At 49.6% G+C, this 27,474-nt stretch overlaps 1 protein-coding gene and 1 long non-coding RNA gene across 2 annotated transcripts in view; both read left to right on the top strand.

Annotated features, from left to right (window-relative positions):
* Positions 1-8,014, top strand: part of Stard10 (StAR-related lipid transfer (START) domain containing 10) — a 28,639-nt gene extending 20,625 nt beyond the window's left edge. Inside the window, exons 2-6 of the mRNA XM_013014208.1 lie at positions 4,175-4,322; positions 4,842-4,945; positions 5,521-5,638; positions 7,282-7,334; positions 7,591-8,014. Coding sequence (XP_012869662.1) covers positions 4,175-4,322; positions 4,842-4,945; positions 5,521-5,638; positions 7,282-7,334; positions 7,591-7,836 — 669 coding nt within the window. The 3' untranslated portion in view covers positions 7,837-8,014. The remainder of the gene's footprint in view (positions 1-4,174; positions 4,323-4,841; positions 4,946-5,520; positions 5,639-7,281; positions 7,335-7,590) is intronic.
* A 13,349-nt stretch (positions 8,015-21,363) lies between these two features.
* On the top strand, positions 21,364-26,009 carry LOC105984028. The gene is made up of 3 exons (XR_001174976.1): positions 21,364-21,402; positions 22,275-22,371; positions 25,861-26,009. It is a non-coding gene; the product is annotated as an uncharacterized LOC105984028 (long non-coding RNA).
* Positions 26,010-27,474: the final 1,465 nt, after the last annotated feature.

Here is a 27,474-nt window from a genome sequence, read left to right as displayed (position 1 = left end):
TCCAGCTTTTTTCTTTTTGCTTATGTGGTGCTGAGGAATCGAACCCAGGGCCTCAGGCATGCAAGGCAAGCACTCTACCACTGAGCCACCTTCCCAGCCTCCCTAAAAGAGTTTTATAGCAAATTGGGAGTTCTTGATAAACCCAGGAGTTGATGGCAAATCAGTAGGAGCCCCTCAGGCTGGCTCTCATGTCTGCTGGACAGGATCACTGTCATTCTTGGAGTGCTTCTTTTCTTCTGGGTACAGTAAGATGTTCCAAGTTCATCCTATGCATTCTCAGACCTAGCACTGGAATGACTCCTTTCTCCAAGAAGACTTAGACTCAGGGGCCTTTTGATTCCAAGATACACCACACCATGAAAACTTGAGCCAGATGGACTCATTCAGCCTCCTTGCTTGCTGTACTCATGCTGCTTCTGGCCCTTGGCACTGGCTGCTCTCTCTGCCAGGGTTATTGGCACATACCTTCCCTCCTAGATGGCCCTTCTCCACTGAACCTGATCCCCATCCATCCCAAGGAGTTACACTGGACTCTTCGGGGCAACTGCTCATTTACAAGCAGTTTTTCTCCTTCACCTGGAAGCCTAGGCTTCAGATTTCTCTCTGATTCCTCTTGGCTTGGAAGACAGAGCTGAAACTGGGGGCTGCTGGTTCAGTGATGGGTTTTAGTCACACCCTTTTCTAGGTCACACTTGGCAGGCTTTCTCCCTCTCTCTTGCTTCATTTTTTCCTTCCTTCCTTCCTTTCTTCCTTCCTCTCTTTCTCTTCCTTCCTCCCTTTCTTTCTCTCTTTCTTTCTTTCCCTCTTCCTCTCCCTCTCCCCCCCCCCCACTCTCTATTTCTTCCTTTCTTCTATTTATTTTCACTTTTTGGTGCTGGGCTTGAACTCAGGGCCTGGGCACTGCCTTGATCTTTTTTGCTCAAGGCTCACATTCTACCACTTGGGCCTCAGCTGTACTAATGACTTTTTAGTGGTTAATTGGAGATAACAGTTGTAAGTACTTTCCTGCCTAACATGGCTTTTAACCTCAGTCCTCAGATCTCAGCTTCCTAAGGAGCTACGATTACAGACATGAAACACCAGCACCTGGCTAAATTATATTTTTATTGTATTTAAGTAGTTGTACAAAAAAGATAATTAAAAAAAAACTTGGAATAAAAAATTTAAAAAAAAAACAAAAAAAATTAAAAAAATTTTACACTAGAAAAAAAGTAGTTGTATAAAGAAGTTACCATTAAACAAATCAGTTAAGTACATGAATCTTGATTGATGTCACCCTTTTCATCATTCTTCCCCATCCCTTTCAATTTTCTTAATTTTTATTTATTTATTTATTGCCAGTCATGGGGCTTGAACTCTGGGCCCTCAGCTCTTCAGCTCAAGACTAGCACTCTACCACTTGAGCCACAGCGCCACTTCCGGCTTTTTCTGATTATGTGGTGCCAAGGAATCAAACCCAGGGCTTCAGGCATGCAAGGCAAGCACTCTACCATTGAGCTACCTTCCCAGCTCTTAATTTTTATTTTTAGTCAGTCCTAGGGCTTGAACTCAGAGCTTAGGCACTGTCTCTGAGCTTCTTTTGCTCAAGGTTAATACTCTACCACTTGAACCACAGCACCCCTTCTGGCTTTTTTATTTATATGGTACTGAGGATTTGAACCCAGGGCTTCATGCATGCTAGGCAAGCACTCTACCACTAAACTACATTCCCAGCCCAATTTTCTTAATGTCATAGGATATGCATTGAATATTATAACTGAGTTCTCCCCCTCCTCCCTTTATTTATCCATTTATCTACCCCTTCCCCTTGACTTTCTTTTTTCCTTCCTTTTTTTTCTTTCTCTTTTACTCTGTCCCCCCACTCCCTCCCTCTTCTTCTTCTTTTGGTGCTGGAGACTGAACTCAGGGCTTTGCATATGCTAAGCGCACACTCTTCCACTGAGCTCCACCTTCAGTTTGAACTTTAGTGTTTTGGGGTTGTTTTTGGTTAGTTGTAGGGCTTGAACTAAGGGCAGGTGCTGTCTCTGAGCTTTTCATTCAAGGCTAATGTTCTACCACTTGGAGCCATAGCTCCACTAATAATTTTCTGGTGGCTTATTGGAGATAAGAGTCTCACAGACATTCCTGCTTGGGCGGGCTTTGAACACTGATCCTCAGATCTCAGCTTCCAGAGTAGGAGGATTACAGGCAAGAGCCACTGGTGCCCAGATTGGACTTCACTTTCTTATTTCTAAAATAGGGCTAACCCCCTAGAACATTACTGTAAAATGAGGTAATGTTCCTAAAGTATTAGGTCTAATACCTGGTTGTATGGTCTCCCACTATGTCTTCTGTTGGTGGTAATGGGATATGAACTGAGGGCGGCCTCCTTGCTAGGTAGGCACAATACCTCTGAATCACATCTTGGGAGAATTTTTATTTAAAAATTTCCCTCTCTTGGGCTAGGAATGTAGCTCAGTGGTACAGTGCTTGCCTTGCATGCATGAAGCCCTGGGTTCAATTGCTTAGTACCACATAAACAGAAAAAGCCAGAAGTGGTGCTGTGGTCTCAAGTGGCAGAGCACTAGCTTTGAGCAAAAAGCAGCTTAAGGACAGTGCCCAGGCATAGAGTTCAAGCCCCAGGACTGGCAAAAAAAAAAAAAAAATTCCCCCTCTCTGTCCTTCCCTCACTCCCTTCCTTCCTGTTACTTTTTAGTGGTACTTGGGTTTGACACACACACACATTTGTGCTTGCTAGTCAGGTGTTTTACCACCAGAACCACAGTTCCTTTTCTAAGCATACATTTGTTTTCCTAAAATGAGATGGAGATTATATTCTACCTTCCATTTTGTTACCTGGGTTTTCCCTCCGCCATTTTGTTCCTGCAAAATTTCAGCACATCGAATACTCCAATCACTCAAAAATGTCCTTAGAGGTGGTGTCCCGATCACTATGCAATCCAGGCCATACTTTACAGGTGGTTGGTATATCCTCTTAGAGGCTTTGTCTTGCCAAGTTCCTTTGTTATGACCTTGACCTGTCAATGTGAAAGTGTCCTGTGAAGAGACAGGGGCCAGTAGAATGTCCCCATCTGGTGTTGTCTGATTATCCTCTTGTGGTGTCACATAGTTGGTTCCTCTTTATTTTCTGTGATCTGAAGTTTGTGTAGGGCCTGATGAGTTTTGTGTTATTAGAATCCTCAACAGGTGTGGCTTGGCCTTGCTGTGGGAGCCTGTCCCCATCATTAGGATTGAGAAGGGAGGCAGTGCAGCTCCTCCCTTACGGGGTTGCATGTCTCTCCTGTGAGTGCAAAGTAATATATGTGGTTTCCTTGCACTGCCTGAATGCTCTTTGAGACACCTTTATAGAAATCTCATCCATTTGCTGAGGGCAACTTGATCTTGGGGGTTGGGCTCTTGGGTGAAAAAAAAAAAAAAGAAATCACAGAACAACATTGAGTTTCATCTTTCAGAGTGCATGTCTAGGGAAACCTGGTCCTGTTTTTACTTACATTCCAGATATGTGAGCTGGGTTAAATTCCAGCCCTACTGCTTACCAGGCTGTGGGCAACTTATTTAACCTCTTTTAGCCTCAAGTTCCTCCTTGGGTTTCTCTTTGGTAGAGTTGTTGAGAGGGAATATTACAGTAAGTGAAGCTAATATGCAAGGATTATGAAGTAGGAAGATACTAATGATGGTTTTTTAATTACACACAAACATACACAACATGCACACACGTGCACATGCACACACATATACACACTCGGAGGGCAAGCAGTACAGTCAGGTGATTAGTACTAGGAAAGGAAAGAAACAATGTATTAGAGTATTGGTTTTTCATTTCCATTTTCATTTAGCATATATCAGTCCCAGGGTCCATCTGAATCAACTGCAAATTTCTTCTTGGTAGGAGCCACAGGGGTCTAGGAGAGCATCTATGTAGAGAATGTATGGGAACAGGGACAGTCTACCTGGGAAGGTTTCTGGAGGAGGGGCTGGTGCTGTATATGGATGGCTTCAGAGAGTGGCTTCTGGGGGAGCTGGACCAGGCTTGTGGTTAAGAAGTGAGTCCATGTTGGCTTCATAGCCCTTGTTCCTCCCCTTCTTCCTTCTCCCTATACTTGTATAGGGACCCTCTGGTCTCCTGGCCAGATTTGAGCCATTTGTGACCTTGACAATCATTGTCTGTCTGCAGTGCCGGATGGAGTGCCGTGACGTGCCAGCTGAGACGCTCTATGACGTCCTACATGACATTGAATACCGAAAGAAGTGGGATAGCAACGTCATTGAGACTTTCGACATCGCCCGCCTTACTGTCAATGCTGATGTGGGCTATTATTCTTGTGAGCAGGCACAAACATCCTCCTCCCCACTTCCCTCCCTGAAGCCCTCTCCATGGCCAACCAGCCAGAGACCAAGGCTATCCTCTCCTTGGGGCACACCCATGGGTACACTTACCAATATGCACACACATGTTCACAAAGATATACCTCGTACAAACACAAGCATACTCCATCATGTCCACACCACAGCCACATATTCACACACATTTACACACACAGTCCCAATAATTCTGTTCTTCTCTCATACACTAGCATTCACATATACAAACAGACCAGATCAGGTATAGGCTAGGTGAAGTTGTGAGGAGGTATTAAAGGCAGGGCTTCTCTCTGCTCTAGTTCCAGCTGTGGGACTGTGGTGGTGGATGCATCTGTTTGGATTAGGAGTAGCTGGCAGTTAATTAGGCATCTCCAGATCTTTGGCCTCTGCCATGTGCAATGCTCCCCTTCCCCCCCAGCCTTCCCACCCTGCAGGCAGGTGGGCCTGTGGTCTGGCTGAACTGTCCTTGCCCTCCACAGGGAGGTGTCCCAAGCCTCTGAAGAACCGTGATGTCATCACCCTCCGCTCCTGGCTCCCCATGGGCGCTGATTACATCATTATGAACTACTCAGTCAAACATCCTGTGAGTAGACCTGACTTCTTTGCTGGGTGGGCAGAGGAAGGATCCAGGCAGGGCTGGGCTATGGCTGCCACAGTGACTTCTGATTGACTTTGGGGCAAGCACAGTCCCTTTGGCCTTCAGTTTCCTTCTACAGTAAGGATAATGGGTTCTGTCTCCCTGCTGGGGCTCTCAAGCAGATCAGGAGAGGCAGTGTGGACTTCTCAGGCGAGGGGGTGGGAATGACCTGACTGGTTTACTGAGTTCTGGGATGATATTAGCCAGGAAACTGGTAGGAGACAGCAGGATCCTGTGGCTCTGCCTGAGGAGGGGGCCATGTTGGGAGGACATGGCTGGTCTGGATATGGGTTATGTGTCTCTAAATGCTCTTGAGCCTTGACCCTAGACTGGCACTTTTTCGAGAAAGCAAGATAGGGCAAAGATGACTTGGTCCACTTCCTTTTTCCCTGCCCCACCTCAGGCCTGGCCAGAGGATGTGAACTGTGTATGTATGCATGTTTGTGCGTGCATGTATCTATCACAAAGACATTTTGACTCTGCCTGCACCTGAGACATTTCCCTGTGCCTTCCATCCCCAGAAATATCCACCTCGGAAAGACTTGGTCCGAGCTGTGTCCATCCAGACGGGTTACCTCATCCAGAGCACGGGGCCCAAGAGCTGCGTCATCACCTACCTGGCCCAGGTGGACCCCAAAGGTGAGGGCTTCACACTAGCAGCCTGTCATGGGATCCTTCCCTGTACCCTAGGGAATGGGTTTGATTTTTAGGGATCTGGAAGGCCATCTGTTAGGAGTGGTTTTGTATTGGGAATGTCCCCATCCAAAGCCAATGGTTTGAAAAGAATTGGCAAAGATGGCAGCTTGCTTCTCTGCACAGGCTTAGAGCTTTCCTCATGAGCTCTAACATCTCCTACACAGATCTGCTCCTGCTCACTGGCTGCTTCTCCTTGATCAGTCTTTTCTGCTCTCCTCTCTTCCCATCCTGGAAACCCCAGGCCTGTTTTCTCCCTTTTTGGGGGGGCTCATCCACTCCCATGACTGCTCTGCAGCTGACCACAAGTCTTTATCTGCTGAGGCCCAGACTCCTGTGGCTATCACATCCTAGATATATGTCTACCACAGGATGTCTCTGAGGTACCTGTGACATACTATCTCCAAAGCTGAACTCCTACCTCCTGCTCTGGACCTGCCCTTTCTTCTGAGTCTCAGCCTTCCAGTCACCCCCCACCAAGCACCTGTGGTTCAGCACTTTTCCTCAGCTTCCAGTGGAGTCCCTGATTATTCCTGATTTGCCCTCCAATATCACTCCTGGCCCTATCATTTCCATTTGCAGCTACCTAATCTGTCTGAAGCTACTGGAGAATTTTTTTCTAAAATGCTTATTTCCTTATGTCTCTTACTTGCTTAAAATGCTTCTATGACACTTCATTGTCCTTGGAGTCTACTCTGAGCCTCTGCCTAAGTCTTTCAACCCCTTAATATCTGTATACTTTCTCATTCTCTTTCCCTCAGCTAGCTATCTACACCTCTGCTCCCTCCTCAGCCCTCCAAGACTGTGTCAGGTCTCCTCTCTGTCCCTGATCCCCAAGGGAATGAGTCCTGCTTCTTGCACTGTAGACTTATTCCCTTCCAACAGAACACCTGGCACAGGCTGGACCCCAGACAATGAGTTCATCTTTGAATTCCCAAAGCTAGTCCAGGATGGGGTGTTACAGCGAATATGGACTGAGTGAACTGATTGAGTGAATGGCTAGAGGCTTGTTAAGTCTTGAATATCTTTGCTGCTCACACCCAGAGACCAGTGGGCACAGTGCCCCAAGGCCAGAGCTCCCTGGCCTTCGTTGAGTGAGTGCATTAGGTATAAGAGCCAGGTAGGGAGACAGGTAGTGAGCTGAACTGTGAATTTCAGGTCAGGCAGGCTGGGGTACTTAGCCTAGGGGCCTATGTATCTGGGAAGGGGGTTTAGAAGGAAAGTGAAAAGAAGGGCTGAACCAGTCATGATGGAGGAGTTAGGTATGAGAGTGGACAGAGACAGCAGGGTAAAGTTCGTTGGATCAGAATTACAACTTACAAGTAGCCTGGGATCACCTGGGACCCTGTGATTTTCTTCCATGAAGCTCTGCAACTCAGCAGAGGGACAGTGGGGACAGAGTTGAGCCTGAGGACCTCATGTAGGAAGGAGTAACGAAGACACTCCTTGTCTTGAGAACCATCTTACCTCTTCCTTGGAGAAGATGGCTTCATTGAAGCCCAGACAGAGGGCGGGGAGGAGAGGGATAGGGCTGGATATCTGAGGCCACCTCTTCCTTTTCTCACCTCCTACCCTTCCCTGCCCCACAGGCTCCTTACCCAAGTGGGTGGTGAATAAATCTTCTCAGTTCCTGGCCCCCAAGGTGAGTTGCCTTGGGACTTTGAGCTGTCCTGGTTGGGAAGAGGGTTGGGGTTGGCTCTGGAGCCAGGGGGTGGGGCCAAGGGTGGAGACCAGTCATAGGCAGAGTTAGAGAATGAGGTTAGGCCCCAATCAGGGTGGAAGTGGAGCTGAAGCGTGGGATGTGTGGTTGGGATGGGGGAGTGGCAGAGAGCCCTTGGAGGGACCTGGGGAAGTGTGGGTTGTCCCAGCTGTCCTTGACACTGCGTGCTGGTCTGCAGGCCATGAAGAAGATGTACAAGGCGTGTGTCAAGTACCCAGAGTGGAAGCAGAAGCACCAGCCGCACTTTAAGCCCTGGCTGCACCCGGAGCAGAGCCCGTTGCCCAGCCTGGCCTTGTCAGAGCTGTCCGTGCAGCATGCAGACTCGCTAGAGAATATCGACGAGAGCTCCGTGGCAGAGAGTCGGGAGGAGCGAGTGGGTGGCGCTGGTGGCGAGGGCAGTGACGATGACACCTCGCTCACCTGAGCACTGCCCCACTGCTCCTGCTGCACCGAAGGAGACTGGACTGGGGCTGAACCTGGGGCACAGAGCCTTCTGCACTTCTTCCCCTCCCCCACCCCACTTCCTGGGGGCTCTGGGCTCAGGCCCAGGTGGCACTGCGGCCTGGCTGGACACAGTCCCAATAAACGATCCCACAGCCTCAGCCAGCTCATCCCGGTGCCTGCTTCCCACCTGCTCTGCACTGTGCTGCCCTGGTTTGAGGTTCTGCAGTTATTGCCTTAATGTTATTGGTCTCCTGGCCTCCTATCCTTAAAGTGCCTCCTCATTTCACCATGTGTAGCTGGGAGAAGGGGTTGTCCTCTTCCTGACCTTTGTCCCTTCCTCCCTGTCCAGTAGCTTATTCTTATCACCCACTTGTTATTGTTGCGTGCTCACTTTGTGCTTTAAGCCAGGCCCTTTGGCTGCCTTACTCTGCCTTCTTGGAGGGTGAAGGTTCTACTGCAGGATCTCTGGCTCAAGGCCCCTTGCTTCCCAGTTACAGACTAGGCATCTGACCCTCTCCCCCATCCTGGGGAGGGAGGTGGGGTACAGTTTCCTCATGAATACAGTGCAGTGCAGGCAGCAGGCTCTTAAGATTTACATCCTTCCTAGGTTATATAGAATGCCTCAGGACTGCGTTAACATAAACAGCAGAGCCCTGGATGGATGCCAACTCAGTCCTCTCATCGTATGCTCTACCTGGCTGCTGAGATTTAGAGGGAGGCCTGGGCCGCCTCTGGTCTTTGTGGCCCCTTCTACTTCCCCAAATCTGCCAGATCCAGAATTTGGCCTTGGACTCCTTGGGGCCAAGAATTTCTCCCCAAGTCTGACCTTAGCCCAGCCAGCAAAAGACACAGTCTACTCAGAGTCAAGTCTTTCCCAAAGAATAGGTGAGTGGCCAGTGAAGTGAGTGGCCAAGAGATTCTCTCATTGTGATGGATTTCTAGTGTTACTTTGCCCAGTGTTCTGCTCTGTCACTGTGGGCAAACCTGGAAAGTGCTTAGAGCCTCATTTTCTCATCTATTAACTGGAGTGATAATTTTTACCTTTAAGCAAGTGTGAGAATTGTGAGCAAAGGAATAAATTGCCCAGCACTAAGCCTGGCATGTATTAGATGCTCCGATTAATGACATCTTCCCTCTTCTCAGGGGAAACCCTTAAACCAACTCGGTGAGAGTTATTTTTAACAAATACCCACTGTGCATATGGAAAAGTAGGATCCCAGAGAAGGGCTGTTCCTAGAAGTGGCTTGGATATAGGACCCAGAGGGCCCACTGAGCCTGGGGCCCTCATCTCTGCATGTGCTGGGAAGAGAGGTAAAAGTCTAATGTTCTCTGGAAGGACACGTCCCCAGCACACAGAGGAGGTGGACTCAGGGAGAGAAATGGGGTACCCTCCAAGAATGTGGTTCAGCAGGTCTCCTGGTCCAGCCAGGTTGTCCCAGGTCGGCTACGCCCCATTCGCCCCGGGATGTGCGCAGTTCACTCCTCCTGGGGGCAAACTCCCTAGAACAGGGGTGGCCAGGAAGGGAGACTCTTAGAATGTTGGAGACTCAGCCGGAGGGTTGTGTGTGACCTAGGTCTCTGGAGATGGAGGAACGGGGCGGGGGTGGGGGGAGAGGGAGCAGGCTGAGACTCACGGACCAATCCGGTGGGCAGACAAGTCAGGAAAGAGGAATCTGCGAGTGTGACTAGGCCGGGGGCGGGGCCAGGGCCGGCCCCGCCCCCGCCCTCCCCGGGACGTCACGTGGGGCGGGCGGGCGGAAGCGTCCCGCGGGGTGGGCGCGCCGGGTCGGTCCGCTGCCGCGGGGTGGCACAGGCGGTGTGAGTCAGTAGCGGCGCCCGGGCCCCGGGTCCCCGCGTGGAATCTTCGCTCGAAACAGGTCAGTGCGCCTGCCGGGGGCCACCACGTCCGCAGCCGTCCCCCCCCCGTGGCCAGGTGTGTCCTAAAGTGTCCCCATTCCGCAGAAAGGAAAGGCGAGGCTGCGCGGCCCCACCGCGCCTGGCGCCCATTCCCCGGGGTCACGCTCTGCTTGCTGGGGTGGGTGGAGGTCGCCCCGAGGATGAGCCGCCGGGGCGGACCGGAGGGAGGAGGGTGAACTGGCGGACGCTAGCTTCCGAAGAGGGGCTGAGCCCCACTGCCCTGCGGCGGGAGGGCGCTCGGGCTCCGGGGCCAGTCCACCTAGAGCGCCTTGCCTTTCTCACCTGTGACCTGAACCTCCCCAGCCCCTTGGCCCCTGAAACCCTAAGGGATCTGCAGATCCCTTGACCCTATGCCCTGGACCTAGGGCTCCAGTGACCTTGGACAAGCTACTTCCGGTCTCTACACCTCAATTCCACATCAGTAAATGGGGGCATGGCCTCCCAAGAGCCTATGTGGCCCAATTGCTGCGGAAACATGGGGTGTGTTCACTGAATGGGGTCAAGCTGGAGTGGGTGGTTGGGTCTGAAGTGTGCCTGTGCGGGCTTAGAGTATAGGATGGGTGTGTGTGTGTGTGTGTGTGTGTGTGTGTGTGTTTATGTGTGTATGTGTGTGTGACTGATTTCCCAAGGTGGGTTTTGCTTACTGGGAAACTGATCTTGAGCCTTCAAGGTGGACCTCTGCCTTAGACCTTTCTCCAAATCTGGTCTTCCAGGGAGTTTTCCCTTATCCAAAGACTAAGTTGTGAGGGGGGAGTGGACTAGGTACTTAGGGAGAGATTTGACTACACAGTAGGGTCGCAGACTGAGACACTTGTGATGTCTGCCCATGGACAGTCAAGAGCTCCCAGCTCTGGAGACCTCCCAACAGGATCATTACAGGGTAGAAGGAACCCAGCAGTGTCAGAGACAAGTAAGGCAAGTATGGACCCGTGGGGGCCCAGGGAGGAAGAGATGCCTTGGTGGTTAAGTGGCAGTTTACTATAAGGGCAGGGGCCTCCAGATGATGGTGTACTTTGTATAAGCGCCATGGAGGGATGGCAAAGAGATGAGTGTGGCTTTAGGGACTGGCTGGGGAATGGTGTGCAGAGAACTCATCCTTGTGTCCCATGCTGGCTGGGGATTGTCTAGACCCTGCCCTGGAGCCTGTGCCTCCCCATTGGCCACTTGCTTACTGAAATGGGAGGGAGGTGTCCCAGGCAGACTTCTGGTGACTGGTGAGGAGGAGGTGGCCTCATTGCCTAGGCTGCGTCTGGGTATTCAGGCCTCCAAATTCTGCCCCAGCCTCACTCCCAGCCTCATCCCCACAACCTGAGCTCCAACTATTGCTTGTCTACACATCAAGACAGCCTTTGGTGTAAGTTGAATGTACCTCTACCCTCAAGTTAGTTCCCCATCCAAATCCTCAAGTACATTGGCACTTTTAGGGTTCAGAGATGGGTTATCTCTTGCCTCTCCTTCCAACCTGCACAGCTTTGGAAGGGTCTCCTTGGAGGTCTGCAGGAGGTCCTGCAGAGGGCCATAGGATCACCTGGGATCTGGGGCCTGAAGTCCTAGGACAGCCACGAAGCACTCTGCATGTTTCCATACTTTAAAGAGCTTCTATTTTCCATCTGTAGGGTGGGGTGATAAGACCTAGTGCACTGAAGAAACATTAAGCTGGGGGTAGGAATCCAACTAAGTCTTTCCCCCAGCAAGTGTTGGGGGAAAAGAAGGCAGAACCAAGGGAAAGGGCGGTTGAGGGGACAAGTGGTGGCTCAGAGTATTGGGACTAGTGATGGACTGGGCCTGAACATTAGTTGGAGGGAGGGGAGTCCCCACTGTTCTCTGGGGGCCTCTCTTCTTCTTACCCCAGTCTCTCTTGGCTGAGCTCAAAGCCAGCCACCAGTGCCCAAACAAGTGGCCTCTGTTCCCAGGGGAGGGGGAGGGGAGGCGGCCCTGGGCTCCAGGCCCGTCTGTCCAGCACTGACCCTGGCCCCCCGCCCTTCGCTCTCAATCTTAACCCTTAGGGGCCTGGATGGGGTCCTGAATTGCTTGAGAGCACACAGCCCTTACTCACCAGCTGTCTCCTTCACCCTACTTTAGATTCCTTAAGGGTTCTGAAGGGGATGTGGTAGGAAACCCTCCCTGAGGAATAATGTCCGTTCCTTGGGCAGCTCCTGAGGCCAGACTTGGCTCCCTTCACAGCCCTGTACAGAAAGGCATTTAGGGAGGGGATCTATGCTAAAGGTCGGAGTCAGAAGCTAACATCCCCTCCAGTGTTCACTCCCCACAGAGTTCAGGGTCTGCAGCTGACTCAACAACAAGGCCCTTAGCTCTGATTCAGAGAGGATATGGCATCTTGTCAACCTTCCCTCTGCTCTGAGCTGGCACTCTAGACCTGTACATTCTAACTAGGGCTTTGAGGAAGACAGTCCCAGCTCAGGAAGGCAGAGTTGATGTGGGGCCAATGATACACATTGGCTTGGCTTTGCATGGCCTTTTGGAGTGTTTCTCTCTCTCGTCCTGTAGGTCATAGTTCATAATTAAGACATGATTACTGAGATAGAGTGATTGAGAGGGGATAAAGGGTTAAGTGACCCGTTCAATAACAGTATTATTTAGTTTAGTGTGATGAATGATTATTTAATTGTAGTAATAGTAACAGCAGTAGCTGTTGTTACTTAGAAGCTTATGTGTGAGGCAGTGTGCTAGGTACATTTTGCACTGATGACCCCCCTTCCCCCCAAAGCTGCCCTATTGTCATTTGAGAAACATCTATTCCCAGCCCTGTTCCTCAGGGGTCCCTTTCTCCCCACAAGGCCCAGAAAGGGCCTTTAAGAACAAAGAGACAATAGTTGGGTGGTATGAGTACCGTTCCTATTTGCAGATGAGGAAACCGAGGCCAAGGGGTTAAGTGATTTGCTGGGGCTCAGTTGTTCTTTAGATTTGTGCAAGTACCCTGAGTACTGGGAGGCACTGCAGACAAGAGATCCAAACTTAGTCTGGCTCTGGGAACTTGCCATTGGGTGACAGGCAGAGACTGGAGGGCTGCTTGATTGGTGACATCGCTTGTGATTAGCGGTGAAGTAAGGATGCCTATAAGGTGATTCTGCTTGCAGATTGGACAAACTGCTCTGGATTCCAGCTAAAAAGAGCCCAGGTCTAGGGGTGAGCACTTCCCAGAAGCTCATTTTCTTATGCTGTCTCTCCTGGCTTTGGGGGATGCAATGATTCTCCCAGATCCCATGGTCTATAGAAAGGTAAGGAACTTTCTGTGGTCTTTGAGCTGAAGAGTTAGGAAGCTGAGATGGGAACCCAGGCCTGGTCACAGCCCCCAAAAGCTTCCTTTAGATACTATCCATACTGCCATGTCCCAGATTTTTTATTTATTTTTAATTTATTGTTATTGGGGCTGGGGAGGTGGCTCAGTGGTAGAGCGCTTGCCTTGCATGCATGAGGCCCTGGGTTCCATTCCTCAGCACCACATAAGCAGAAAAAGCTGGAAGTGGCGCTGTGGCTCAAGTGGTAGAGCGCTAGCCTTGAGCTGAAGAGCTGAGGGACAGCACCCAGGCCGAGTTCAGGCCCACGACCGGCAAAAAAAAAAAACAAAAAGAAGAAAAAATATTGTTATTATACCAGTGTCCCAGGCTTTTAATCCCCAAACAAACCAGGAGCCAGCTTAGGATGCCAGGGTCTGCCACAGAGCAGGGGTAAGAGTGACTAACTGGAGGATTTTCAGAGCCGAGAGGCTAAGGTGTAGCCTTAGTGGCCAAGTGTGTGAAGCTCTGGGCCAGAGGGTCCCAAGGAAGTTCAGTGATCAGATTTGTCCTGGGGGAATGTGCCAGAATCTTCCTCACCATCATCTTCATTTCTGTGAGGACAAAGGTATAGGTGGTGGACTTGACCTTTCATGGGCCACTCCTCTGTTACAATCCAAGACTGGATAGGGAACAGCAAATGGAATCTTGGCTGTCCAGGAGCCTTGGGATAGCCTAGTCAAGTCCACCTCATTTAGTTAGGCTGGCAGTGGGTAGATAAGTCCCCCACGATAGGAAACAGTGCAGGGCTGAACTGCTACTCCAAGTTAGCCCTTTAGGTGCCTGCATCTCCTCTGCCCAGTGTTCTTACTGTCCTGGAGGAGCCTTCACCCCTGGCCCATGAGCCCCAGATATGGACAGCACAAGACCAACTAGACTGGGCAAGTGAGAGGAGAAGGAGGTGGTCAGGGAGGGAGGTTTTCCACCTCCCCTACATTAACTGCCAGGCTGTTGAAATTCTGAGTCTGAGATTTGAGACATGAGAGAGTCAAGGTGTTTTCCCCTAGGCTTTGTTGTGCCTGACATTCTTGGCTTCTGAATTTCTGAAAATCCAGGTTCCAAAAGCTTAGAGTTGGGGTGGATCACCCCCAGTTGCCAATAAACCTGAGCATCCAGGCTGGTGCTATAGTAAATAGCTGGAACTATACCGAGGCTTAGAGTTTGGTGAATTTCTAGGAAGGTCTGAGGCCCCACTGGCCTTGTGGCTCTGTGCTCTCTGCACCTACTATATTGGCACATGTTCTACACTTCACTTTCAGAGTCTGTAGAGCAAGCTCTGGGACCCAAGTGGTAGTCCTGAAAGCTCTGGGGCTTTTGGTGGGAAGAAAGAGGTTAGGCCCCATCTAGGAGCAATGGGAGCATCCCTGTGGAGATCAGTGTGCAAGTGAGGGGAGTCCCAGAGAGACTGGTGGCTAAGTGGGTCAGAGAACAAGATTAGGGTCACACTTTGGGCAACAGGCCAGCAGAAAGAGGCTTAGCAGACCCAGATCAAGTCTCTCAGAGCCAGATCCAGGCTGGGGGACTCTACAGAGTGGGATGGTAGGGAGAGACATGTATCAAGGAGACTGAGGAGAGACACTCTGCTGCCTTGGTGTCCAGGAGCTGAGCCTCCTCTTCCCAAAGATCCCCTGGCTACGCCCCAGTTCCTAGCCTAGCCCCTTCCTGTGCCATATGCCTCTGTGTTGGATGTGCTCCACATTGGGACAGCCCACTGATTGCCCACTGGTTTGGGGAGGTGGGACCTACCTCTTTTTTTATTTTTTTGGCTGGTCCTAGAGCTTGAACTCTGGGCCTGGGTACTGTCTCTGAGCTTCTTTTGCTCAAAGCTAGCATTTTACCACTTGAGCCACAGCTCCACTGACAGCTTTTTCTGAGTAGTTTATTGGAGATAAGAGTCTCATGGACATTCTCGCCTGGGCTGGCTTTGAATTGTGATGCTTGGATCTCAGCCTCCTGAATAGCTAGGGTTATAGGCGTGAGCCACCAGCACCCATCAAAAGATAGAACTTTATTTATCTTTTGGTTGGTCATGGGGTTTTAACTCAGCCTGGGTGCTGTCTCTAAGCTTTTTTTTGGGTCAGTTGTGGGGCTTGAACTCTACACCAGGGCACTGTCCCTCAGCTCTTCAGCTCAGGGCTAGTGCTCTACTTGACCCACAATGCCACTTCCTGCTTTTTCTGTTTATGTGGTACTGAGGAATTGAACCCAAGGCCTTTTGCACACGAGGTAAGCACTCTACCACTGAGCCACCTTCCCAGCCCCTGAGCTCTTTTTTTTCAAGGCTAGTGATCTACCACTTTGAGCCATAGTGCCACTTCCTGGGGCCTGCCTCTTGAAAGGCATGCTGGGTAAGGCTTATCCCTACCTGACTCTTAACCCCTTGGTCTCTGCTGGGGACCCTCAGCAATCTGTTATGCAGTTTTGCAGCAAAAACCTTGCCTGGTTCACATGTTAGGGAATGAGAAGGGACCAAAGGCAGGAGCCAGTGGATGGGACCCTGAGTCCCACTGGGCAATACGGAGTTATGGGGAGATCACTACTTGCCTTAGTGGTGGTGGTTGATCTAAGACACTCCTGGGAGTCTGGTGTGGTGCTCACCTGCTTTGGGATCAGTGGTTGGCAGCATGTGAGAGCCTGAGAGCCAGAGATTCCCCACAGTGTTTATCAGGCCATTCCAGCAGGAAGTGGCTGGGGAGTCTCTGAAGTTGGAAGAAGGAGCAGGCCCAGCTACAGAGGACTCCAATGAGCTTCAGAACAGACTGTTGGGCTTCTGCCCCTCTGGTCTGAACTTTGACACATGCTTTGTCTTGTCCAACAACCTCTGTCCCTTTCTTGGGCTCCTAAGAAAGGTAAGCTGGTGTTAGACCCAGACCAAATGCCTCCCAGTACAGCTTGCTTCTCTGCCCACCCCTTCTATGCATGCATGTGTATGTGTGTGTGTGCATGTGTGGGCTCATGCATACACATACGTAGTCCCTCCCACTGCCCATTGTTGCTTGGGAGGCTTCCTGGGGAAAGTTTTGAGGTAGAGGAGGGCAACATCAGTAGAGTGAGCAAGCAAAGGCTGCACATGCCAACAGATGTCACGAATTGAGCACCTGCTATAAACCAGGCCTCAGTTTCCATTCCTATATTTCATATACTTACTGGGCATTTTCTGAACACTTTTCTGGCTGCTGGAAATACAGCTATAACTGCAAGGGCTATACATTAACAACTAGATATATAAAATAGTGACACATGGGATGAGGAATGAGACCGGAAAAGGAGAGACTGACTTGATAGGCAGGGAAGGAAGGCCTCGCATTTGAGAAAGTTCTTGAAAATATGGAAGGAACCATGCAGTTGTGTGGCCAAGAGTGTACCAGGCAGAGGCAGTTGAGTGTTGGCCCTGAGGCAGGAGCCATTGTTCTGAGTCTTAAGAAACATTAAAGTAAGTTGATGAGACGCATAGGGACTGGTCACCCAGGCTGAACGGACCCCATTCCCTCTTTGGTTTTTACTCTGACGGATCCAGGGTTACTGGGTAGTGAGAGCTGCTTTTAGTGGATCTATTCCCTCCCTTCCTCCCTTCTTCTCTTCTCTTCTCTTCTCTTCTTTCTTGTTGGCCATGGAGCTTGAACTCAGGGCTTGATTGCTGTCTCTCTGAGCTTTTGTGCCCAAAGCTAGCACTCTACCACTTTGAGCTACAGGGCTACTTCCAGTTTTCTGGTGGTTACTTGGAGATAAGAGTCTCACAGACTTTTCTGCCTTGGCTGAACCACCTCTCTCAGATCTCAGCCTCGTGAGTAGCTAGGGTTATAGGCATGAGTGAAGCACCTGGCTTGATATCTGTTTTTAAGGTGTTGTTTATGCTTCACAAGCCTGCAAAGTAAAGCTCTAAGAATCCTTTTATATACATGAGGAGCCTTAGGCTCAGAGCAATGATAAGAATCCTTCTTTCTGCTGCCCGTGTGCTTTTTCCCTGCTGTCCTTTCCTGCCTAGGCTCATTCTTGCATCTTCTGAAGAGGTAGAGTGGAGAGAAGGGCTCAGGAAGTTCAGACTCTCCTGTGTGACTTTGAGCAAGTTTCTTCACCTCTCTGAGGTTCTTTGCTTGTTGTAGACTAGTCTGAGGATTATGCGGCAGTCATGTAGTGGTAAGGGTTCTGTTGGCACAGCCAACAGTGCTCTCAGCTGGATGGGTGATGGAGTGGGGAGCAGGAGTGGGGTAAGGATGCTCTTTGTGGCCCTGAACAAGGTCTGCAAGGAGGTAGAACTAGGAACCTTCCCCCTGCTGTCTGTGTACAGCAGGAAAAGCCAAGGTCATCTATCAACTTGGAGGTCAAAGCCTATGGGCTTTGTCCCTGTCTCCCTCTCTCCCTCCTGGCCCAGCCCCTGCGCCAGCCACCCATCCTCTTTCCCCACCAACATAGTAGCTTCCCATTTCAGCATGGGCTGCTTGGGTTCTGGCTTCTGTATTCCAAGGGCCAGCTAAGGAGAAAGCTGGTCTGAGCCCTTGTCACCTGAGCCACTGATTCTAAAGTACAGAGAAGCCCACTGAGATCCTCTTGTGTGACCGGGTTTTCCATTTTTCTCAGCTCTCCCCTTCCCCATTAAGGTCAGTGCTGTCCCTTGGCTGCTCAGGTGCATGACCAGGGTCCTAGCAATGATGGTGCTAGTCACTGTGGTCCGTCCCCTCTTGCTTCCTGTGCTGTGTCCCTACCCCTGTGCACACCAACCCTTTTGTGGTCAGCCAGCTTCCCGTTTCAGACTCATTTAGGCATTCACAACCCCTAGCCTCCAGGGGACAGTGGTCACACAAGAATCTTCATAGAGGCATCTGTGGCACCTCAGGCCTCTCCCAATATATGTGGTAGCAGAGGTGATAGGAAGTCCCTGGTCCCAGGAAGGGTGTTTCTGTGACTGAGGTCAGGCAGGAGGCCAGTCCCCAGCCATGCTGGTGGCAGGTGCCTGGGACTCCACAGGTGTGGGTTGTGTGGGTTACCACAAGGTGGGAGGGGCTGAGTGGAGGCTCTAAGAGTGTTGGGGGGAGCAGGGAAGGTGGCTCTGGGCTAGGACTATGGGTAAGGGTAGGTAAGCTGTCTGAAGGTTTGCCCATTGGGCCCCACGGTGCTCTTGCCTATAGATGGGGGAAAGGCAGTAGTAGGCACAGGGCCAGGAGTCCAGTACTATGAGAGGTCAAGTGTTGGGGTGACTCAGAGTGCCTGCCTAGCATGTGTGAAAAACCTGGGGCAAAAGATGGTGGCAGGGCAGGTAGGTACAAATTGCCCCCATTTGGGGGACAGAGATATAGTGGGCCCAGAGATGGATAGTGTGTGACAGAACTTTTCACAAAGCTTCTTCACCGTATACAGGAATGTGATTCTAGCACATTCGAGGCTGAAGCAGGAAGATTTCAAGGTTGAGACCAACCTGGGCTACGTAGTGATACTGTCTCAAAAAGAAACAAAAGCAAACCTTTTTACTCTCAGTTTCATTTATTTGCAAGTGCTGGGCTTCACAGAATCAATCCCCCCTCCTCCCTGCCTGACCCTTTTTTTTTTACTGTGGGGCTTGGGCCTGAGGAGACTGGGGTAAGGATCAGAGCTGGGGTGGGGTCAGATGCATGTGGAGTGGATGCAAACCACAAACCCTTTGAGTCTCATGTCTACTACTGGATCTCTGCATTTTCCATCTGGAAGGCTGTTGGCCTCCTGGTGCCTGGAAGGGAGACCTTATTTGATTAACTGAATTTGAGACTCTCAGGAGGGGTTGGTGGGGCAGGAGGAACCTGTAGGTCTGACTCCAGTCCAGTTGGCCCAGGACAGGAGCGGTTTCATTTCTTCTTCTCCTTTCCTTTCCTTCCCTTCCTTTCCGTGTGATGGTCCTGTGGCTTGAACTCAGGTCTGGATGCTGTCCCTGGGCTATTTTGCTCAAGGCTAGTACTCTACCACTTGAGCCATAGCTCCATTTCTACCTTTTTTGGTGGTTAATTAGAAGTAAGAGTCTCACAGACTTTCCTACCTAGGCTGCCTTCAAACCGTGATCCTCAGATCTCAGCCTCTTAAGCAGCTAGGATTACAGGCATGAGTCACCGGTACCTGGCTGGCAATTTCATTTATAGTTCCTTTAGTCATATATGCATATATTTAAAATCATGGTTACCTTATTATTGATGGTATTAGAGAACAAATTGCTGTAACCTCAGTTCTAATGACATCAATTTATTATTTTCCTAACAATAACCATTATTTAAAAATAATAATGGCCATTATTATTTTTATTTGCGCACTGGGGTGGGGGTAGGGTCAAACCCAGGGTTTCAAGCATGCTAGATAGTGCTTTACCATTGAATGATACCTCCAACCTTTTCCTTGTAATTCTGTAAATGATACATAGTTCCATCTTCAATTATGTAAATTATGCACAGTTGCATCTTTTAATCATGTAAATGACATAGTTTCAGAAACTTCAAACAATATAGACATGAAATCTGTAGAAAGTGCAAGTTTCAGCTGAGCATCAGTGGCTCATACTTATAATCCTAGATAGGAGGTTGAGATCTGAAGATCACAGTTCAAAGCCAGCCCAAGAAGGAAAGTCTGTCTGTGAGACTTTTTCCCAGTCATGGGCCTTGAACTCTGGGCATGAACACTGTCTCTGAGCTCCTTTTTGCTCAAGGATAGCACTCTACCATTTGAGCTATAGCACCATTTTTAGCTTTTTCTGTGATTAATAGGAGATAAGAGTCTTATCGATTTTCCTGCCTGGGCTGGCTTTGAACCTCGATGCTCAGATCTCAACCTCCTGAGTAGTTAGGATTACAGTGCTAGCCATCAGCATATAGCTCTGTGAGACTGTTACCTCCAATTAACTACCAAACAGGCCAGAAGGGGAGTTGTGGCCCACATGGTGTTGTACTAGCCTTGAGGACAGCACTCAGGACCTGAGTTCAAGAGTGCACGTGTACGCGCGCACACACACACACACACACACACACACACACACACACAGAGTGGAAGTCTTTAGATGCCAGTAGGGATGATGAGGGTACTATTCAGTGGTAGAGAGAATACTCTTGCCTAGCATGTACAAATTCCTGGCCTTAGTCACTTACAACACACACACACACACACACACACACACACACACACACACAGAGGAGCAGAATAAGGGTAAGGCCTGACACACACACACACACACACACACACACACACACACAGAGGAGCAGAATAAGGGTAAGGCCTGACACACACACACACACACACATACACATACACACACACACACACACACAGAGGAGCAGAATAAGGGTAAGGCCTGAAATTGCTACCAGAGAGGTCTACTGTCCCTTAGTCATTAATGTCCTTAATAAAACTTTGGTTTATTATTTTATTAGGGTGATGATCAGGCTGCTGCAAAAATGGCATGCCTGCTTCTCACCAGGTCCTCTGTGTATGGATGTCCACATGGTGCACTGTCCAGCAGGGCCAGGTGGATGGGTGGGGTGAGGGCTAGGAGAGGAAGAACTGAGCCTGCTGTGGATGAGGTCATCAGGCAGGGGTGCCAGGTAGGAGCTGGGGTGAGGTACTCACTGGTGGCTAGGAGACCTGAAATCTCTGGAATGCTGAGGGTCCTGACTGGAGCCTGGCTTATAAGCTCGGTTCTAGTTGCTGGCCTTGGGACTTGTACAGGAAGTGACAGCCTTCGCCTGGGAGAATTCTACAGAAAATGCAAGTCTGGCCTCTCGTACACATGTGGTGACGTGTCCTAGTCATCTGTGAGGCAGAGAGGGACAAATGGAGGGCCTAAACCATAGTATGACTCGCTTAGGACTCAGGACCAAAGTTGTGGGGCCAGACTGTAGTCTAGACTCATCTTGTACCCTGGGGACAGAGTTCAGGCCTTGATTCAGGAACTGGGCAGCTGAGACAGCTCTTTATGCCCCTAGGCCAGGGGGGACTCCCACGGCTCTAGGACCCCAGAAGATAGACCCTACCACAGCTGGAGCAGGACAGGGCATGCCTGGAGCCTGGGAGAGTTATGGGGAAGGAACTTCTTAGTTGACTTGTTTGGGGTATATATATAGCTTCTTGGTGGGGGGGACGGACATATCCGTGGTTTCTCTGCCTTTGGTGGGGAGGGTTATACAAGTCACCTTAGAGTTGAGGGAGCTGCCTTTGCTGGGAGGCGGGGGTCACTTCTGCACCCTCTAGCCTGGGAACTCCACCCTCACTTAGTTCCTCATATCTACAGGAAGTGTCCCCAAGACTTATTGCCCTGTTAGCCTGAGCCCGCAGAGACCTGCTACCGCCCAGGAGGGTGGCAGATGCCCTGGAGGCTGGTCTGGCTTGTAGGTACCATTTGGGGACTGGTGGGGCGGGGTGGAGGTGAGCATGGGGCACATGGGGCTCTAGGAGTTGCTGAAGTTGGGTTGATGATGGTGGGTGGGAGGCTGAAGGCTGGGCGGAGGGGTGGGGTGGCCGTGGGCTGGGTGAAAGTGGGAGGTACATGTGGTTCTGGTGGGTAGGTTATAGTACAAGTGGGTGGGGTATGGTTTCTAGGCCTAGATGACTGTGTGTTGGGTGAAAATCTTGGAGGGCTTTCCTGAGGTTGGAGTGCTAGGGATCCTGTTCAGCTGACTGCTTGGCTGGGAAACTTTGGCTGGGGCATGGAGAAGGCCGTGGAGAGGAAGAAGAGGGGACAAGCCTCAGGACTCTGGCTAGCCCTAGGCCTTCCTCTCTCCCTTCCTGCCCCCTGCAGGCCAGACCAGCCTCCAGGGCATCTGCCACCCTCCTGGGCGGTATAGCTGGTCTCTGTGGACTCAGGCTAACAGGTCTGAGGCTTCTCTAGAAGCCAGAGTTGAGCTCTCTGCAGAAGGGTCTGTGGGAGTCACTGGCAGGCATCCTGGCCCCGGGGACTGAGGAGCAGAGTGTGGAATGCACTAGGATCTTTAAGACTGTCCTGACTGCCCTGACTGGGCTGATTCACTCATGCAAATCAGAATGCAAATAAGACCGGCCCAGGAAAGAAGGGTCCACCCACCCGGTCAGCAGGCCTTCAAGTGACTAACAGCAGTCACTAAACTCTCTGGGTGTCTCTGGATGTACTCCACTGGATTTCTGTCTCCAGCTCAGTAGGGTCCTTTCCTGTTCTGGACCTTGCACATTCTGTTCCCTTTGCCTGGAACAGCAGCTTTCTTTTCTTTACCCATCCACCTCCTAGGAAGTCCTCACAGCCTGGAGCCCTCCGGAGAGAGATTGCCCTCACACGGCTGCCTAGAGGCAGTCACATGCTCTTTATACTCCAGCAAGTGACTTGGGTAAGTCCCTACCTCATGCAGGCCTTGGGATTGGCCTGCAGATGAGCCAGGTGGAGGTGGGAATAGAACAGGGGCTGGCACATGGTGGCACTTAGGAGATGGAAGAAGCTCTGGGTCATTGTGCTGGGCTAGTGGAGTTGGTGTCACTAGTCATATTGGGTAGGGATGCCAAGAGGGAGTTGCCAGGCTGGGACAGAGATGAAGTAATGAGAGTTAAACCCTTGGGGTCAAGATAGTTACTAGAAAGTTTGGATCTAGGAAGAGGGACTCAAGCCAGACCTGAAGAAGGACTATTTGGCAAGGATTGAAGATTCCTGACGATCTTACTTAACCTCCGGACTGGAGACTCGGTGCCTTTGTGAGCAGAGTCAGGCTGTGGGCTCCATTGTGGAGAGTAGAGGGGACTTTCAGGATACAGGCAGAACATCGTGGGAGTTTGCTGAGGGTCAGTCACTGAGGCCTTTCTGCAAGAAGCAGCCTGGAGCAGATGCCTGAAGGGGAGATGGGGGTGGTTTATTTACTCATTGTCAGCAGACAGTTGACAGTTTCGGGGCTCCCCATATGCTGTGTGTTGGTGTAGGAAGTGACAGGGAGGGAGTTGTGGACGGAACATGTCACTGAGCATTTGGGCAAGTCACTTCCTCCCTGAGGATGTTTGTTTCTTCACCCATAAGTAAGAGGCAGGGCTGGACCAGCTTGAAGGGCATGTAAGGAGCCAGGGGTCCTTGAACACACTGGGAGCCCCAGCAGGCTGTTGAGCAGGGCAGAACCTCAACTAGACTAGTAAGAGAAGCAGAGCCAGAATGATGGGCAGGGTGAGACAGGAGGGGGCCCGGCTCCTCAAATGTGGCTGTGCTGTCCCTCCCCACTGCTGGGATCAGCCCCCCTGAGGTGGTAGACTGGGGGTTACACAGGAACAAGGACTTCAGCTTTAAACCAGGGATGAGGTAGAGCCTGGGATGCATTGGTCCAGGGTGCAGAATTTGAAGGCATATCAAAAAGCTTGGTTACCAAGGCATAGAATATTTTAATGTCAAAATTAATGCAAAAAATCCACAGTAAATCTTTTTTTGTGAGTGGAGCTTCAACTCTGAGCCTGGACACTGTCCCTGAGCTCTTTAGCTCAAGGTGAACGCTCTACTGCTTGAGTACCACTTCCAGTTTTCTGGTGGTTACTTGGAGATAAGAGTCTCCTTGACTTTCCTGCCTGGGCTGGTTTTGAACCATGATCCTCAGATCTCAGCCTCCTGAGTAGCTAGGATTATAGGTGTGAGCCACTGGTGCCCGGCCACAGTAAATTTTTAAATTTTTAATTTTCAGTAAAGACAAGACAGTATTGATGATACATTTTCAGCCTCAATAGTGTGCTGCTTCAAACCTTGTATGGAGCTACCTCCTCCAGGAAGCTTCCCCTGATTATAGCCCGATGAGGCCCCGCCCCTTATCCACCTCCCTAGCTGTTTTCGCTGGCTGATGCTGTTGATTCCCTCCAGTGTTAGGTTCCTGGAGGCATTGGGTTTATGCTTCTAACGCCTTGAACAGGGCTGATCCAAAGGTCAAGGTTGAATCCCAGGTTCTTTGACCTTATCTCGCTTCCTGTAGTGCAGGAATAGGAAGTTCAGAGAGGCCCAGTAGGAACCCAGCTCTTCTCTGGGGAAGGACTAGTTTCCTGTCTCCCACCTCTGGCCCGTCCAGTAGAGTGGTTGGGACCATCATCAAGAAAGCTTCTTGTGTTATTCTCTTAGCCTTTAGCAGGTGTTCTGTCATCCTTGTTCTTGAATTTGAGAGGAGCAAGGAGGGTGGTTCAGGGCTGCTCTGCCCAATAGGAGTACAGTGCAAGGCACAGATGTAATATAAATGCACTACTAGGCACATTGAAGAAAATAGGTGTGGCTGGGGGCATGGCCCAGCCGTAGGCACTTGCCTAGCATGAGCAAGGCCCTTGGTTTCCATCCTTAGCATGAAAATATTAAATAGGTAGACAGATAAAAGGAAAGAAAGAAGAAAAGAAGAAAAGAGGAAAGGAGAGAAAAGCAACAGAAACAAGTATAGTTAATTTTAATAGTCTTTTAACTCAATATCTACAATATTGTGGTTTATCATATAAGCAATACGAAAAATTTGAGATATTTTACATTTTTTTTTTGGTACTAAGTCTTCAAAATCCCAGGTGTTCAAAATCTAGTGCATCTTATTTTGGGGTCTGCATCTCAAATGTTCAAATTTTGAACTGCTAGCTGCTATGTAGACCAGGCAGGCGTAGGTTGTATTTAGACTTTCTTCCTAGCTTACATATCTATGCTTTAGACCAAGTATTTAGCCTCTCTGTGCTCTACATTCTTTCTGGTAAAACAAGGAAAACAGGCCAGGTGCTGGTGGCTCATACCTGTGATCCTAGTTACTCAGGAGGCTGAGATCTGAGGATCAAGGTTCAAGGCCAGCCCAGGCAGGAAAGTCCATGAGACTCTTTTTCGTTTGTTTGTTTGTTTTTTGGTCAGTTGTAGGGCTTGAACTCTGGGCCTGGACAGTGTCCCTCAGCTCTTCAGCTCAAGGTACTCTACCACTTGAGCCACAGAGCCACTTCTGTTTTTTTAGTGGTTTATTGGAGATAAGAATCTCCTGGATTTTCCTGCCCAGGCTGGCTTTGAACTGTGATCCTCAGATCTCAGCCTCCTGAGTAGCTAGGATTATAGGCATGAGCCACCATCACCTGGCTCATCTATCCCCTTTGTATTGCCTTCCCTGGACAATCCCCACCAGCTTTCCCAGTGACCTATCTGCCACTGGTCCTGAAAAGTGCCAGAAGCCTGAGTCCTAAGGCCTTGTAGTTTTATTTATTAATTATGTTATCATTTTTTTAATGGTAAGAAAACTTGGCAGAGCTTTATTGAGTAAGCAAGCAAGCAGTCAAGCAGACAAGCAGAAAGGCAGAGGTACACTCTAACAGAGGGTGGGTTCTCTCTAAGGGAGAGACCTATTATTATTTTGTGTATGTGTTTATGTGTGTGCTAGTACTGAGGCTTGAATTCAGGGCCTGGGTGCTGTCCCTGGGCTTTTTTGCACAAGGCTAGCCAGTTCCACTTCTGGCATTTTTTTGGGGGTGTGTGTGGCCGGGGAGGGGGGGGAGTGATTAATTAGAGATAAAAGTCTCTTTCTAGTCAGGGCTAGCTTTAAACCATGATCCTCAGATGTGACCCTCTGAGTAGCTAGGATTGCATACTTGAGTCACTAGTGCCCCACTCCTGAGTCTTTTTAGTACCTGCATGGCCCCCACCTTTGGCAGGACTGTGTGGCTGCCTAGAGTCCCGTATGTAGTCCCCAGAACCCTTTTCCTTCCCTCTCTTCCTATTCCTCCACCATGCCTGTCCCTGCTTTTTTCCCCTTTTCTTTGGCTTTCCCCATCTGTCTGTCCTTCACTTTCCCCGACCTCTTCCTCCTCCTGCATCCTGGATGCCTCATACACTTTGTCCCCCATCTCTGTCTCTGCAGCTTCCACCTCAGGCCAAGATGCTGAGCCCAGTGGAGTAGCAGTGCCTCTAGGAGGACCAGGCGGCCCTGGCAGCCCAGCTGGTGAGTGAGGGGCTGAAGGCAAGTGCTGAGCTGGATGCAGCAGCCTCTGCTCCATGCTGAGATGGGGGGTTCAGAGAATTGGTCCCGGGAGCTTTTGAAGGTCTCTCCTTGCTGGGTCTGAGAGGACAGGGAAGAGTCCTCAGGCTGGAGTGGGGGTGTCTATCCTTGCTTGGTGAGTTGTGGTCCCTTTCTCATCCCCAGGGTTTACTCATTCTCTGCCTCCTTCCCTCCTTCCTTTCCTTCCTCCCTCTCTACTCTCTCATCCTGGGGCTTGAACTCAGGGCCTGGGTGCTGGCCTTCAGCTTTTGTGCTCAAGGCAACCACTCTACCATTTGATCCACAGCTCCACTTCTGGTAAGTGTGTGTGTGTGTGTGTGTGTGTGTGTGTGTGAGAGAGAGAGAGAGAGAGAAGAGTGTGTGTGTGTGTGTGTGTGTGTGTGTGTGAAGAGTCTCAGACTCTCCTGTTGGAACTGGCTTCAAACCATGATTCTTATATTTGAGCCTCATGAGTAGCTAGGATTACATGCACCAGTTACCAGCACCTGGCTACTTACTTAATCTCTTTAAATTTTCACCTTCCTTCCTTCCCCCTTCCTTCCTTCCTTCCTTCGCTTCTTTCTTTCTTTCTTTCTTTCTTTCTCTCTCTCTCTTTCTTTCTCTCTCTCTCTTTCACTTTTTCTGGAGAAAATATTAGAAAATTAAAAAGAAGGAAATAGTTTATCAGCTGCCAGTTCTCCCCATAGGCAGTGTCTAGTTTTTCTTCCTAGAAAATTCTGGGTATGTATTTGTATGTGTCTACCTATATTTTTCTTTTTTCTTTTTTTTTTATTGTGAAAGTACTGTATAGAGGGGTTACAATTACATGGGCAAGATATATTTTTTCTTTTCTTTTCTTTTTTTTTTTTAGAAAATATGTTTTAATATATATTTTTCTTTAACCCAGTTTTCTTCACCTAACTTTTCTACATAACAATGTCTTTATTTTCAATTTATACAAACTCTAGATCCTATCAGTCTTAAACCAACTCCAGTCCTTGGTTTCAGTTGGGGAATAACATTGGAATTCTAGTTCTTTCATGGAAGAGCTGGTAATTTATAATGTTGAGGACTACTATATCCAGAACATTGGATGTGTTTTTATTTCTACTTTCCTTTGGCTCTCTCAGCTAGCTCTGTTGTTATTATTATTTTTAATTTGCATAATTTAAAATTTAGATGGTAGAAAAACAAATCCAATATCATTCTCTCTCCCTGACAGGGGTGGATTTCCAGGGAAGCTGGAAATCTACTTAATCTGCTTGAGCTCCTTTAGGGTCCAAAGAGGGGCTGGGGCAATGCGCATGTGGAGGTGTGGTTTTGGTGTTGTTTTATTTTTGTCGTATGTTTTGTGAATTTTTAAAAAATAATATATTCTTGTGATCTGGTTTACCAAAAATGGCATGTAAATTGTTTAAGCCTCAGGCCCTATGAGTTCAGTCATCAGGAGAGAAGTACGTGGTATAGCCTGGTCCCTCAACCCTCTTCAGATGTTTT

This window comes from Dipodomys ordii, unplaced genomic scaffold, assembly GCF_000151885.1.
Source record: "Dipodomys ordii isolate 6190 unplaced genomic scaffold, Dord_2.0 Scaffold22, whole genome shotgun sequence".
Classification (NCBI taxonomy): Eukaryota; Metazoa; Chordata; class Mammalia; order Rodentia; family Heteromyidae; genus Dipodomys; species Dipodomys ordii.
The sequence above is the reverse complement of the archived record's forward strand: the minus strand, read 5'-3'. Positions and strand labels throughout refer to the sequence as shown.